At 41.9% G+C, this 16,138-nt stretch overlaps 1 protein-coding gene across 1 annotated transcript; it reads right to left on the bottom strand.

Moving 5' to 3' along the window:
* Positions 1 to 872: 872 nt before the first annotated feature.
* On the bottom strand, positions 873 to 15,689 carry LOC139233894 (fibrinogen alpha chain-like). The gene is made up of 6 exons (XM_070864546.1): positions 15,636 to 15,689; positions 14,070 to 14,189; positions 13,802 to 13,985; positions 13,323 to 13,468; positions 2,000 to 3,134; positions 873 to 1,579 (listed from the first exon to the last, which is right to left on the bottom strand). Exons 1-6 carry the CDS (start codon positions 15,687 to 15,689, stop codon positions 873 to 875), a joined length of 2,346 nt encoding a protein of 781 aa, XP_070720647.1.
* Between the last annotated feature and the right edge of the window lie 449 nt (positions 15,690 to 16,138).

Genomic DNA, 16,138 nt, shown 5'->3' with positions numbered 1-16,138 from the left:
TGAAAGTTGGGGGCGGGTGTAGTGTTCGCCTCTGTCAGTCATCAGCGCAGCACTGATGACGTCATCATGGTGCCGCATCACCACGGCTAAAGGGGAGAGCCTGCGCGATTCTTTAAGTTTGATCCACTCGGACACCAGGGAGGGTTTTGGCCGGGCCAGTGGCCTGGCCAAACCCGGGGACATAATTATTGGCCCGACATGGCAGTCAGTCGACAAAAAAAAACATGGCTGCAGTGCCAGTAGGTCCTCCCCTTTAATGGGAGCTGCACTGTCATTTTAGAAGGACTCCAAACTCAGTGCACTGGCAGAAAAACCTGCCCTTGGCACCGTCGTGTGGCGGGAGCAAGATTTTTTTGGTGGAATTTCGCCATGGGGGGGGGAACATCGGTGGTGCGCGCTCTGATGACTCACTTAGGATGGATCAACAGCAGCGGAGCGGTAGTGGGGGGAGCGGGTCACCGTCAGGATACTGCAGGAGTGGAATTTTCAAAATGTCAGCCATTACACGAAAAATCGGTGACCATTGCACTCCGTCGCATGGCCGCCAATTTCCGGCGTTAACAGTCCTTAATGGAAGGGGCAATTTCGGCCCCGGGATGTCCAATTACACATTTACTTAAATTTGGCTACATATTCTTGATTGCATTCAAATTAAAAACAAATGAATGAATGAATACGACATCTGTTCCTGGTTAACTATTAGATGAAATATTATGGTCACCCATTTATTCAGTATTGGTGCAGATCTTCCAACAGATTGTTCACGTGTTGAGACATTACAAATGAAATTTATGCAAAGAGGTAGATTTTTGATGTAACGAAGCATAAAACTTCCAATAACGTTTATGCAACTATTAACAGAAATTCTTCGTCTAAATTGAAGGAATTGTTCGGATTTTCACCTTTACCACCTTAAGTGAGTAGTCAATACCCTTGAAAGGGACCCATATCACTCCATTTTCTATTTCATATGGCATGTTATTACGAGGATCATACAGTCCACCATGGTAGTAAATCCCATTTAGATTAGCTGTCTGACAACTATTGTACCACCAACCCCCTCCATAAAATTGTGCACAGTTCTCCTCCCATTTATCATTATCTCTATCATAAGTGCTAAATTTCATGTTTGCATGGGAAGTATGTTTCCTATCCAGTGCTAACCCTGTTATTAATGCATCCCCAGCATTACCATTATAATTGGCAATTTTCAGCATGTAACTTTCTGATTCGGAGCCTATAGTTACAGTATATTCAGCATATGCCTCATTCCCTGACCAATCCTCTAGCTCTACACGAAGGATACTTTCCTTTTTTGTGAGTAAATGGAGGATTTCATTTCCCAGCCAGATATCTCCTTGGCCTTGATCATCAATGCTACCAAATCCCCTCTTGTACTCATCCCATGATCGGTTAAAGTGAACTGATTCACCCGTTCGCTGCTGAATCAGGACCCAACCACCCAGACCAGTACTCTGATCACAGTAAACAGTCACAACATCAGCAGAGCCAGTTGGTTTTATCTTGAATAAACCATCTTCATGACCCAATGCATGTTTTTGTATGATGTCGTCACAATCTAAAAAAGATGTCAAGAAAAGATACATGTTAAATTAGAAATGCTCTAGAGTAGTTGAACCATTTGAGTTAGACACAAATAAAAAAGCTAATGTTGTAACTATTAGATATATTACGTGCACTTTCTGTAATTGTCACACAACACTTTCCCCAGGACGTCTCTTGGAAAGTAACAAACATATAATATGATCAAATTCAAGACTTATCCTTCATTAAGACATACGGCTTCCACCTGACTAGCATATGAAATGTGTTTAAATGAATATGCTTCTAGACTACAAATTATGCCTGTAAAACAGGTTATCAAAAAACCTGCCCATAAAACAATGTATAATCACAACTCATTGATTTCATCTGCATATTGACTTGGTTTTACCAAAAAAAAGCAAACTTTTTTAATTTAAATGACACTTAAACCTACTTTTCCCAATGTAGCCTTTAATCTTCTGCACTTCTTCCATGTTAAAGCTGCGAGCATGTATATCAGGAAAATCCGCTCCACTTTTATCATCGAAGAATAAGCTTGGGTCGAAAGAAGGTTGCATGGTATTTGAGATTTTGGGAAACCCCTCAGAATCCTCTATATTAGTGGACCTATGGATACTGCTAACGCTAAAAGATTCTGTGTGAGATGCACTGTCTTTGGAATCTGTCACCTCTTTGGCTGAAGAGAAGACACGTTCTCTGTTGTCAATTGTATTAGAGTCATCAAAATGCCCTAAATTTGAATAATCAGTGAAATTGCCAGAGTTGCTGGTCTTCGTGTGAGTTGAATTTCCAGAAAAACCTTTACTTACTTGCGACAATGATATTTTCTTAAAGCCTATATGTTCCGAATTGAAGAATGATGGATCAGGAAAATGATCACGATTGATTGTCTGTATGTCACTGTCTTTGCTAAAAGTCTGGTTTATGAGAGTTTTGGAACCAGTTATGGATTGAGATATTTTCGTGGTATGAGAACTATATGAGGAGCTTGCTTTGACTGAGTCTTTTGTGAAATGTCGCTCTTCAGTGCTAATATCTGCATTACCATGAATTAAAGATGTCTCAGCTTTTCTTGTGCTGTTTACTCCATGGGTTAAGGGTGTATTGCCCCTTCTTGTGCTGCTAGTTCCGTTAGGAGTGGCAAACACATCACTACTCTCTATGCCAATTGTATGAGTGTCTACACCTTTGTCAGTGGAGACAGTAATTGTAGTCATAGGGGTAGGAGTTAAGAATGAACCTTCATAATAGTAAGAATCTAGATGGGAATTTGCATGTGGTATATCATTTTCTAGGCTAATTAACCTTGTGTGTATTTCTTCCCAAAACTTAGGATATTCATGATCAACATCAGGTGCAGATTTGTAGCCAGTAAGTACATCAGATTTCTTCACCGAACTCAGTTTGAGTGTATGTATTGGCTTGTGAGATTCGATCCTATCCAGTCTCATACCAGTCATTGATCTGAGAGATTTCTCCATTTGGGCATTACTTTCTTTGTTGATATTGTAAACAACTGACTTGGTACAAGATCCTTTGCAAGATCGTATCTTGATGTCAATGTCAACCTAACAAAGAAATAATATCTTCATCAAACAGCGGTTATCATTACTAGAGAAAAAAAATAATTTGGTGACCTCCCCCCTTCCCCCCACCCCCTGCGCCCATCACCCCATGGGCCATGCAGTTCCCAAAGACCAAGTAGATTGTGTAAGGGATAATGGTTTGCGTTACATAATTCTCATGGATGAGCTGCACTGCTTAGATGTTTGTGGAGGCATGAGTACATAAGCTGTGGAGCAATCAGATGCTTGAATGCAACATCGACTGAATCAGGGATTCTTAGGGTAAAATTAGTCTTCGGCATTAGTGCAAAATAGTCGACAACAAATTGGCAGCCAGTGTTATACAATGCCCGATATTCTTTTCCATTGACTGGCCTCTAGAATAAGGGGGCCATAGATACAAAATTAAATGGAAGCAATTTAGAACAGAGAGCAAAAGGATCTTTTTACACAGAGAGTTGTGAGGCTGTGGAAGACACTTACAGGGTTAGCGGATGAGGCAAAAACGATCTCAACATTAAAGATAAGATTAGATCAGGGATGAAGGAAAAGGGGATGAAGGGATATGGGAATGGGGTGGGGGGTGGGGGGAGGCAAATTGTGACGAGGACTCGCATGGAGGATAAATGCCAGCACAGACTGAGTGGGCAGAATGGCCTAGTTCCCTGTTGTAACTTTAATGTTTTTCTATGTCTTTCTTAACTAACAACAAAACCTGAAACTGTCCCCCACCCCCAAAAAAAACAGCTTGACAATAAAAACTAATTTTAATGATTCTTGGACTGAAAGTACTAATCAGATGACCAGTTGTCATCCAAGATCAATGATTTACTAGTAAAGATATACATATATATCGTAAATACAATAGATGACATACAAATTGTAACATCTTGTGCCATTTATGTGTTTGTTAAAGGCACAAGATTCCTAAGAAGACCATAAGATAACCCAATCAGAAAGTGGTTATCGTCAATAGAAGCTTTGAGTGCTAAAATAGCAAGCAAAATGCCCCCAGCACTGAAAATGGCAGTAATACTGCTGTTAACTAAAGAGGGACTGGAAACCATGATGACTGATTAGGATTTGAATAGATTAAGGGACGGTGGAAACAGAGGCAGCACCTAGCCAACTGCGGCTGAGCTGAGTTGAAACCTATGCTGCTAAATACATCATAATCATGCCATCTGGTTTGCACCTTCCCTGTTAGCATGGAGTGCAGCAGCACAGAGTGGGAAACTTGAGAGTTTGGAAAGTGGGAGAGTTTGGTGAAGTGGGGGGCGGGAGGTGTTGCTTTGCTTTGTTTTTCCTAACTTCTTTCACAGAGTGGAGGCATACCTGAGCAGGAGCAGACCGAGGCCTGAGGGTGGGGATAAAAGCTGCAGCAGGCCTGCAACTTCAAGGAATCTAATATGGCCAGTGTGATCACCTGGAGTAGTTTTGATTGCCTGGTTGGGTTGGAGAAGAATTTTACCAGATTTTTTTCCCCAATTGGCCTGGATTTTTACCTGTTTTTTGACTCAGGAGATTGCACGGCTCCAGGTGGGGAGAACTCTGCAGTGGACATCACAGGTAAGGCAGGTAAGTGATTGGTAATGACTGTGGGCTAAGGTTTTCTTTTAAGTTAACATATAGTATATAACTAAATTCTAAAAACTAATCTTTATTTATTTAACTAATTTAATAAACTATCTGAGGTAAATACTTTGATTAACACTAAACTAATTAATTAAATAAAATAATGGGAAAACAGGAGATGTGTTGCTGCTGCAATATGTGGGAGCTTCTGGATGTTTTGGTTCAGGGCGACTACATCTGCGGTAAGTGTCTGCGACTTGACGAACTTCAAATCCGTGTTGAGGTGCTGGAGTCCGAGCTGCAGACATTGCGAGACATCAGGGAGGGAGAAAGTTATCTGGACCTTTTGCTCCAGGAGGCAGCCACACCCTCTAGATTAAATACTTTAGAATTGACACGTGGTCAGGGACAGGAGGGTGTGACTGCGAGTGAGGCAGATATGGGGATCCAGGAGGTAGTATTGCAGGAGCCTCAGTCCCTGCACATGTCCAGTAGATTTGAGGTTCTTGCAACCCTTGTGGACAAGTGTGCAGGCTGCGGGGTGGATGAGCAGACTGACTAAGGCATGGTGGTGCAGAAAGCCGTTCAAGTGGGGGAGTAAAGAGGAAGGTGATTGTAGTAGGGGACAATATAGCTAGGGGGATGAATAAGGTTCTCTGTTGCCGAGAGTGTGGGTCCCAAAGGCTGTGTTGCCTACCCAGTGCCAGGGTAAAGGACATCTCTTCTGGGCTGGAGAAGAACTTGGAGGAAGAGGATCCAGTTGTCATGGTACACGTAGATACCAATGACATAGGTAGGACTAAAAAAAAGGTTCTGCTGAGAGAGTTTGAGCAGCTAGGGACTAAATTGAAAAGCAGAACCACAAAGGTAACAATCTCTGGATTATTACCTGAGCCACGAGCAAATTGGCATAGGGTCAATAGAATCAGTGAGATGAATGCATGGTTCAGAGGTTGGTGTGGGGGAAGTGGGTTTCAATTCATGGGGTGCTGGCACCAATACTCGGGAAAGAGAGAGCTGTTCCGTGGGAACGGACTACACCTGAACTATCAGAGTTCTAGCGAATTGAATGACTAGTGAGGTAGATAGGGCTTTAAACTAAATAAGGGTGGGGGGGGGGTGGGGGCGGGAGTGGGGAGGGTCCCAGTGGAGAGAAATCTAGAAAGCTAAAGTGATTGTGGTAAGGGTAACCAGATTATGTCAGGAAGGGACAGAGCATACAAACAAGAGAGTGCACTAACAAATAAGGTCCAGGTGAGAAAAAATAGCGATAAGACAAATAGCGCTATAGTACAAAAAAAGACAAATCTAAAAACACTATATCTGAATGCACGAAGCATTCGTAATAAGGTAGATGAACTAACAGCGCAAATAGATGTAAACGGATACGATATAGTTGCAATTACGGAGACATGGTTGCAGAGTGACCAGGGTTAGGAACTGAATATCCACGGATATTCGATATTTAGGAAGGACAGGTAAAAAGGAAAAGGGGATGGTGTAGCGTTGCTAGTAAAGAATGAAATCAGATCAATAATGAGAAAGGATATTGGCTCAGAAAATTAAGATGTAGAATCAGCCTGGGTGGAGCTAAGGAGCACCAAGAGGCAGAAAACATTGGTGGGAACTGTAATAATGTTGGGGACGGCATCAGACAGGAAATTAGAGATGTATGTAACAAGGGTACTACAATAATCGTAAGTGACTTTAATATACATATAGACTGGCCAAACTAAACTAGTAATAATACTGTGGAGGATGAAATCCTGGAGTGTGTATGAGATGGTTTTTTAGACCAGTACATTGAGAAGCCTATTAGGGAACAGGCTATCCTAGATTGGGTATTGTGCAATGGGAAGGGGTTAATTAATAGTCTTGTTGTGCGGGGTCCTTTAGGGAAGAGTAACCATAACATGATTGAATTCTTTATTAAGATGAAAAGTGAAGTAGTACAATCTGAAACTAAGGTCCTAAATCTAAACAAAGGAAACTACGAAGATATGAGGAATGAATTGGCTATGATAGATTGGGAAGATTCAGGAAAAGGCATGACGATGGATAGGCAATGGCTAACATTTAAGGAATGAATGCATTAATTGCAACAGTTATACATTCCTTTCTGACACAAAAACACAAAAGGAAAAGTGGCCCAACCATGGCTAACATCATCATCATCATAGGCAGTCCCTCGAAGCGAGGATGACTTGCTTCCATGCCAAAAATGGATGAGTTCACAGGTGTTTCAATGAAAGACCTAATATTTCAGATCCTGAACTACATCGTGAAGGGTGGAAGATGCCTGCACTTGGATTTTTTTAACGTGTAGTGACCTTTGCACACCAGCCACCACACGGGTTTGACAGAGCTAGGTCTTGGTCCAGTGGCAAGGATTACCCAAGACTAACTGGAGACAGGCTCTGCTGCACAGACAGAGCACGCACACATATCGCAGTGTGGGCTGGCCCGTGCTGCCTCTGGGCCCTCGTCTCTTCTGGGCCCCGGATTCACGCCTCTCCTGGGCCCAGGTCACATCTCTCTATGGACTCATGGCTAACAAAATAAATTAAGGATAGTATTAGATCCAAACAGGACTTGTACAAAGTTGCCAGAAAAAGTAACACGCCTGAAGATTGGGTACAGTTTAGAATTCAGCAAAAAAGAACCAAGAGATTGATTAAGAGGGGAAAAATAGAGTATGAGAGTAAACTTGCAAGGAACAAAAAAACTGACTGCAAAAGTTTCTACAAATATGTAAAAAGAAAAAGATTATTGAAGACAAATGTAGGTCCTTTACAGTCAGAAACGGGAGAATTTATAATGAGGAACAAGGAAATCATAGAACAATTAAATAAATACTTCGGTTCTGTCTTCACGGAAGAGGACACAAATAACGTCCCAGAAATGCTCGGGAACCAAAGGTCGAGTGAGCAAGAAGAATTAAAGGAAATGATTATTAGTAAGAACATAGTGCTGGAGAAACTAATGGGACTGAAGGCAGATGAATCCCCAGGGCCTGATGATCTGCATCCCAGAGTACTAAAAGAGGTAGCGATGGAAATAGTGGATGCATTGGTTGTCATCTTTCAAAATTCTATAGATTATGGAACAGTTCCTGCAGATTGGAGGGTGGCAAATGTAACCCCGCTATTTATAAAAGGAAGGAGAGAGAAAACAGGGAACTACAGACCGGTTAGCCAGACATCAGTAGTAGGGAAAATACTAGTCTATTATAAAGGATATGATAACCGGAACTTAGAAAATATCAATGGGATTAGACAAAGTCAATATGGATTTATGAAAGGAAAATCATGTTTGACAAACCTACTGGAGTTTTTTGAGGATGTAACTGATAGAAAGATAAGGGAGAACTAGTGGATGTAGTGTATTTAGATTTTCAGAAAGCCTTTGATAAAGTCCCACATAAGAGGTTAGTGTGTAAAATTAAAGCACATAGGATTGGTGGTAATATACTGGCATGGATTGAAAATTGGTTAACTGACAGAGAGTAGGAATAAATGAGTCTTTTTCGGAGTGGCGGGCAGTGACTAGTGGGGTACCACAGGGATCAGTATTTGGGCCCCAGCTATTCACAATATATATAAATGATTTGGATGAGGGAACCAAATGTAATATTTCCAAGTTTGCTGACGACACAAAACTAGGTGGGATTGTGAGTTGTGAGGAGGATGCAAAGATGCTGCAAGGTGATTTAGATAGGTTGAGTGAGTGGGCAAACACATGGCAGATGCAGTATAATGTGGATAAATGTAAAGTTATCCACTTTGGAGGGAAAAACATAAAGACAAAGGGCCCAAGTTTCCACATGATTTGCGCCTGATTTTTAGGAGCAACTGATGGAGAACGGACTATCTTAGAAATCGCAATTCTCCACATTTTTTTTTCTGCAGTTCTAGTCAGGTAGAACAGTTCTACTTTGGAACAGAATTTTTTCTTCAAAAGGGGGCGTGTCCGGCCACTGACGCCTGATTTCAAAGTTTCCACAGTGAAAACGTACTCCAAACTAAGTTAGAATGGAGCAAGTGAAGATTTTTGTAGAACGGAAAAAACCTGTTCTACACATTAAAAAATCAGGCGCAGGTTACAAATTAGGTGTCCAGAACGAGGTGGGGGGGGAGGGGAGGAGGGGGGGGAAGGGAAGTCATTAAATTCTACAATAAATCCTTATTTATACTTCTACAAATATTATACAAATAAATCCAACCTGAATAAACATTTATAAGCAAAGAAAAGATTAAATAAACCATCTTCCTACCTGTGTGAAGGCACGTAGAATGCTGCAGTCAGCCTGAGGCGCCCGTTCTTCCCGCGGGGGGGGGGAGGAGGCGCCCGTTCTTCCCGCGGGGGGCGGGGGGGAGAGGAGGCGCCCGTTCTTCCCGCGGGGGGCGGGGGGGGAGAGGAGGCGCCCGTTCTTTCCTGCGGTGGGGGGGTGGCGCCCGTTCTTCCCGCGGGGGGCGGGGGGGGAGAGGAGGCGCCCGTTCTTTCCTGCGGTGGGGGGGGGGCGCCCGTTCTTTCCCGCGGGGGGGGAGGCGCCCGTTCTTCCCGCGGGGGGCGGGGGGGGAGAGGAGGCGCCCGTTCTTCCCGCGGGGGGAGAGGAGGCGCCCGTTCTTTCCCGCGGGGGGCGAGGAGGCGCCCGTTCTTCCCGCGGGGGGAGGGGGGAGGAGACAGTGAGAAGGCTGCAAGTGCTGATGTGCTGATGGCAATGTGCTTTTATTAAAAAAATGTTCAAAAATTAAACAGCTACAAAGAACTACAAAAATGGCCGAGTGCCAATGTTTTTTTCACACTGCACGTGCGCGAACACTCCAACGCGCACGCGCAGCGTTGCCGGCAGGAAAAAAACTAATTTAAATAGTACCCGCCCCCTCCCACTTAAAAAATCGGCGCGAGTGTAGGCTCCGCCCCCCTGGGCGCCGTGCCAGGCAGAACGCTCCAGAATCGCGAGTTTTTTTTAGGCGCCGTTTTAGGCGCGAAAAACGGGCGCCCAGCTCAGAGGGGCGCCCGCTTGTTATCGTGTGGAAACTTGGGCCCAAAGTATTATTTAAATGGTGATAGCTTGGGAAATGTCAATGTGCAAAGGGACCTGGGTGTTCTTGTCATTGAAAGCAAACATGCAGATGCAGCAAGCAGTTAGGAAGGCAAATGGTATGTTGGCCTTCATTGCAAGAGGATTTGAGTACAGGAGCAAGGATGTCTTACTACAGTTATACAGGGCCTTGGTGAGACCGCACCTGGAGTATTGTGTTCAGTTTTGGTCTCCTTACCTAAGAAAAGATATACTTGCCATAGTGGGAGTGCAGCGAAGGTTCATCAGACTTATTCCTCGGATGGCAGCACTATGTTATGAGGAGAGATTGGATCGACTCGGCCTGTATTCACTAGAGTTTAGAAGAATGAGAGTGGATCTCATTGAAACGTATAAAATTCTGACAGGGCTGGACAGACTGGATGCGGGGAGGATGTTTCCCCTGGTTGGGAAGTCTAGAAAAAGGGATCACAGTCTCAGGATATGGGGTAGGAAATTTAGGACTGAGATGAGAAATTTCTTCACTCAGAGGGTGGTGAACCTGTGGAGGCCAAGTCACTGAATATATTTGAGGAGTTAGATAGATTTCCAGACACAAAAGGCATCAAGGGGAATGGAGAGAAAGCGTGAATATGGTGTTGAGATAGAGGATCAGCCATGATCATATTGAATGGTGGTGCAGGCTCGAAGGGCCGAATGGCCTACTGCTGCTCCTTTTTTCTATGTTTCTATGTTTCCCCAGAGAGTGCAATTTAAAAGATTGCGGGAGAAGCGTAAGGAGACATTTGTAGAGTAGAGGGAAAAGCACAGAACTTACAGAGGAACAGAAGGAGCAGACCAACTGGAATTCTTTAGGAAATAACTACCCATGTAAATTGTGGTCGTAACCTTTGTTTTTTAGCAGGAAGGTGCGAGGGCAGGAGTGAGACCAAAATTGAAAAATTGACATGGCATAATGAGGGTCCTGCCTGTTCCTGCCCACTCTGATTTTCGAGCCAGAAACAAGTAGGACCCTAATTATGCCATGAACCTCGATCTCCAATGATGTAGTTGGGACCCCAATGCCATTTCAGTAAAGTACAACACAATACCGATGCGTATTGGACCCAACAACTATACAGAGTGGGAAATGGCCAGAACCAGCATGCATGAAAGAACTAATGGAAGCAAAAAGTGCCATATAAAATGCATTTTATATGGCACTTTCTGGCCTTGAAGTATAAGTATAAGTATAAGTATAAGTGCTGGCCCTGCTCCATCCTCATCATACTCTGTATCTTTTGTCTTGATTTCTGTGCCCTTTCGCTGATCTGCAGGCTGGTGCTCTGTGCTGGAGTTACTGCCCCTCAACATGGCAAGTTCAATGTAAGTGAGGTCCAACTATCAAAAGGGGTCGAGCCCCTCACTGGCATCATTGGGCCGGCTCCACCCATTATCTGTCCAAAGTACATCGAAAGTGAAAAATGATCCCTATATATTTATGTATGTTGCAAATACACATTTACATGTACAAACATATTACACATCCACAAACAGATCATCCTTAATATGACACTTCAGCATAATTATTTACTATTTACAATCTATATTAACGACTTGGAAGAAGGGACTGAGTGTAATGTAGCCAAGTTTGCTGACGATACAAAGATGGGAGGAAAAGCAATGAGTGAGGAGGACACAAAAAACCTGCAAAAGGACATAGACAGGCTAAGTGAGTGGGCAAAAATTTGGCAGATGGAGTATAATGTTGGAAAGTGTGAGGTCATGCACTTTGGCAGAAAAAAATCAAAGAACAAGTTATTATTTAAATGGAGAAAGATTGCAAAGTGCTGCAGTACAGCGGGGCACGGAGGTACGTGTGCATGAAACACAAAAGGATAGTATGCAGGTACAGCAAGTGATCAGGAAAGCCAATGGTATCTTGGCCTTTATTGCAAAGGGGATGGAGTATAAAAGCAGGGAAGTCTTACTACAGTTTTTTAAGGTATTAGTGAGGCCACACCTGGAATACTGCGCGCAGTTTTGGTTTCCATATTTACGAAAGGATATACTTGTTTTGGAGGCAGTTTAGAAAAGGTTCACTAGGTTGATTCCGGAGATGAGGGGGTTGACATGAGGAAAGGTTGAGTAGGTTGGGCTTCTACTCATTAGAATTCAGAAGACTGAGAGGTGATCTTATTGAGATGTATAAGATTATGAGGGGACTTGACAGGGTGGATGCAGAGAGGATGTTTCCACTGATGGGGGAGACTCGAACTAGAGGGCATGATCTTAGAATAAGAGGCCGCCCATTTAAAACAGAGTTGAGGAGAAATTTCTTCTCTCAGAGGATTGTGAATCTGTGGAATTCACTGCCTCAGAGAGCTGTGGAAGCTGGGACATTGAATAAATTTAAGACAGAAATAGACGGTTTCTTAATCAATAAGGAAATAAGGGGTTATGGGGAGCCGGCAGGGAAGTGGAGCTGAGTCCATGATCAGATCAGCCATGATCTTATTGAAAGGTGGAGCAGTCTCAAGGGTCCGTATGGCCTACTCCTGCTCCTATTTCTTATGTTCTTATGTTCTTATAATGTTTGATTTTAATCATTTGTGACTTTGAAAAGGGTCATTTCGGTTCTGTGGAAGAGATGAAAATCAGATTAGGGAGATTCAAACTGGGAGTTGCGAGAAAGACGGGCATGGATAGAGGAGAAGGGAGGTTGGAGATGGGGTGGTAGGTTGCAAAGACAGAAGGGTCAATGATGGGTTTTTTGAGGGAGGTGTAGGGGGTGGGCATTTTTTCCCTGGAGTTGACTCAGAAGGAAATGGGATTGGAAGTGGGGATGTGGATGGTGAGGAATCGGAGGAAGTGTTTCGAGATGGCCTTGTCTGTGATTGAAACCAAGGGAGTAGAGAGGTCATGGGAGATAGCAAGATTGAGAGGGTGGCCGTGAATATGAGTAGAAGAGGTTAACTAAGTGTAGCAACCTAAGTGGAAAATAGTTGACGGCTTTTAAAAACAATTGAAAGCGAAAAAGCCCAACCTCCAAAAATATTTATGGATGATACCACAAGCTGCCAGGAAATGAATCACTTCACTTCAATTATCATTACAGTTCTCATAGTCAGTGGTAATGATATCTGTAAAATTGCAGCATTGTGGGAGCAGCATTGCCACAAGGACTGCAATGATTCAAGGGAAAGGCCCACCACCATGTTCTTATGGCAGCTAGTGATGGGCAATAAATGTGTCCTTGCCAGCATCACCCACATCCTGAGAACAAATTAACAAGTAGCTGCCAACCTTAAAGAAGTTCTTTCTCTGAATGGACTTCAATGCTGCCAAAACAATTCAATATTCAGAAAAGTTAGAATTTTGGGAAGATATTCAAACACGTGTGAAGAAGATACAAAAATACAATCATATCCAAACAATTCTGTCAAATATTTTCATCTACAAATGATTAAGTTAATGACAAAAATGTAACAATATTAATAATTAGGATTTTTTGTAAATAAGGCTCACAAACTTCTATACCTCCTATAGTCAGAATAAAAATACTGCAATTTCAAAATAAGTAAAGTCTTTACCTCCAGTCTTGAGACATCTTTGAATTGTTCTAATATACTATTTTGTAGTAGTTTTATTTTGAGATTTTGATCATTGATTTTATTCTGCAAGATGGTAAGTCTGGCATTCAGATGATCCACCAGCTTATAGTAGGTGTCCCCAAACCCTAAAAATAACACAAGAATCCTGCTAGAAATGGATATGGTTCCAAATGGTTTTATATATTTCTCCATGTACATTTTTTTCAACGAACTAAAAAAAAACTAAATCCAAATGAATGTTGGGGAAAGTGTTGCATTTTCTGATGCAAAATTGAAAGAGGGGAAAAGTTATAAAATGCTCAGAAATATGCAATATTTTGAAAACTCGAGTGAGTTAGTAATTCAATTTTAAAATGAAAACCAGTAAAAGCCAAATAGGAACAATTTTAAAATAAGTTTATCTGTGGAAACAAAAGCTGAAACCTTCTTTAAGAAACATACACATAGCAATCACTCACTTCCTATTCCGTTCAGAGTCTGTCTGATTCTATTGACAGCTTCTGTCACACTAATGTGAGTATTCCCAAATGTTTTGGAACAGTTTTCCAACATCCGTCGAAGCTCTTGTACCCGGTCATCATTTTGTTGATTCTTGGTCTCTATTAATCCTTGCATTCTGCACCCAGATGGACATTTAGGGCCCTATTTGAATAATGCAGAAGTATATTAGTTTAGTTATTTGTAATGTATCATTTCACAATAAAGAGATGAAATGGCACCACCTACCCACTCATCATCTGTACAAGTCAGCCATTCCTTCTCTGAACACTGTTTCGATCTGTATCGGTCACCTGGATTGACAGGCTGAGGAGGGCACGGTGCAAAACCTCCGGTCTCTGACTGAATCTTCAATCGTGTAAGAAATTAAAGGAAAGGGCATTGGTTTTACATATACAATACTGAGCCACAAGTATTTAACCCAACTAGGTTTTATTAAAAAGGGAGGACTTTAGTATGAAGGATAAAATGCTCCCTTTAGTAACCGTTTCAATTGTTTCACTGAATCTATAATCATGATCACACAAAGCATTTATGGCACGGTTCAGTACACCTTACATAATAAGAATACACAATATTTTTGGAACATTTGAGGTATTTTTGTGTTTTCACAGTTGTGACATCAAAACAAGCAAGTTTTTGAAAAAAGCAAAAAATCAATCTATGGTAGAAACAGAATATGTCACTGTCAGCAGTGAGATATAAATGCCTTTACTTGGGAGGGTGACAATAAGGGGTGCTCTATTACAGATATGGGGTCGACTTTTACCTTCACCACCTCGGTGCTAATCTGGCAAAGTCTGTTATAGAACCATTGATTTCAAATATATAGAAATAGAAGCAACATAAGAACACAAAATCTACCCCATGATCTCAGACTAATATATTTAGAATGTGACTCTCTGAGAAGCAAATTAAAGCTATACTGCTGGGCGACTCCCTGCCAATTCTATGAGGTAAGTGACCAAGGAGCACTGCATGGACATCCAAACTCCATGATCCCTAATTTGTAATGTCAGGAAACAGCGGGTGGGAGTGTCCACTTTTTCCTAACATTAACGTTTTAGACGAGGTTCAGTCTACCACCTTGGCTTTGTACCAGGATGGAGTTATACTGCACTTGGTGCAAAGCCAGACTATTATGAAACTACCTCTAGATTTTGTCTCTACCTTAGTGCACTTGATAGCCACATTGGAACCTGACTTCCATGTTATACTGCCATTTTCAGATTAATATGCACCCAAAACTACTTTGTATTTGTGTGAAACTAGCTGTATAACTGAAGCCCTGACTACTAATGGGCTAATCATTGCTTAGTTTTCAGGCGCACCTCACTGGAGATTATAATAATTATATCATGTCTGATAATAACCTTTCAATTGAATATTTTTGCATTACATGAAGATGTTGTCATTACATTCAAATGATAGGAATTGTTTTTCCTTCAAAGATTAATTCTAAATGTTCCAACGCCACATCATACAGCAATTCCCAATCACAGTGCCTCTAGATGCACAATGATCAATCTGCAGAGCACTATAGCACAACTCTTTACTTGATTAAATTTACCTAATTCTTTACAGATTAATTTTTAACATGCTATAGAAACAACAGTACATCCAAAGAGTAATGAGATTTGATTTATATCCTATTCTTGTTACTGTTCGCAACTCCTTTGTGACTTTATTACTCAGGAGTTATTAGGACGGCCTACTCTAAGGATATAAATCACAGCCCATGGGTCTTCATGATGTATCCTCTATGTGTATGACGTATTCATAAGGAAAACTTACCCAGTCAATTAACATGAAGCAGACAAACAAACCAAAGGCCTGTGCAACTCTCATCTTTCTAGCTCTGCAGCAAACGTTTGAGGAAATGTCACTTCTCTCTGCCTTTCATCAAATTTCAACCCTACAAAATCAGGATCAGTCAGTGTTAGTGGGAAACCTGTTTACCCACACTGTGGAGACCCTGTTGATCATTTACCACCCAGGTCTTGCCGAAATTCTTGGATTTTTTCTGATGCTTTGTTGACATATCAAAGGTCAGTAGCCTCTAAAGTCTGTAAAAGTCTATTATGCAAATACAGCATGGAATTTATGTGGTGACTCCACTGAGATGTTTTTAATGCAGATGATCCCCAAAAAGCCAAGAAAATTAATGAAAATGGCATGCACACCTTTGAGATAGATGGTCATGAGTTCAGACGGCACACCAAAGACTTGTGCTCATATTCTAGGCGCTGTGTTTTGGATGGCACCTTAGATTGATACCCTTTCTGCCCTCTGAGGTG

The sequence above is a fragment of the Pristiophorus japonicus genome, chromosome 2 (assembly GCF_044704955.1).
Source record: "Pristiophorus japonicus isolate sPriJap1 chromosome 2, sPriJap1.hap1, whole genome shotgun sequence".
NCBI classification, from domain to species: Eukaryota; Metazoa; Chordata; class Chondrichthyes; family Pristiophoridae; genus Pristiophorus; species Pristiophorus japonicus.
The sequence above is the reverse complement of the archived record's forward strand: the minus strand, read 5'-3'. Positions and strand labels throughout refer to the sequence as shown.

Bases quoted from the DNA above. Each gene is read 5' to 3' on its own strand.
- LOC139233894 (XM_070864546.1), bottom strand. From the start codon at position 15,689: ATGAGAGTTGCACAGGCCTTTGGTTTGTTTGTCTGCTTCATGTTAATT. The intron at 13,986-14,069 runs GTAGGTGGTGCC...TTATTCAAATAG, and splicing joins CTTGTACAGATGATGAGTGG to GGCCCTAAATGTCCATCTGG. The intron at 3,135-13,322 runs GTAAAGACTTTA...TTTCTTTGTTAG, and splicing joins AAGATGTCTCAAGACTGGAG to GTTGACATTGACATCAAGAT.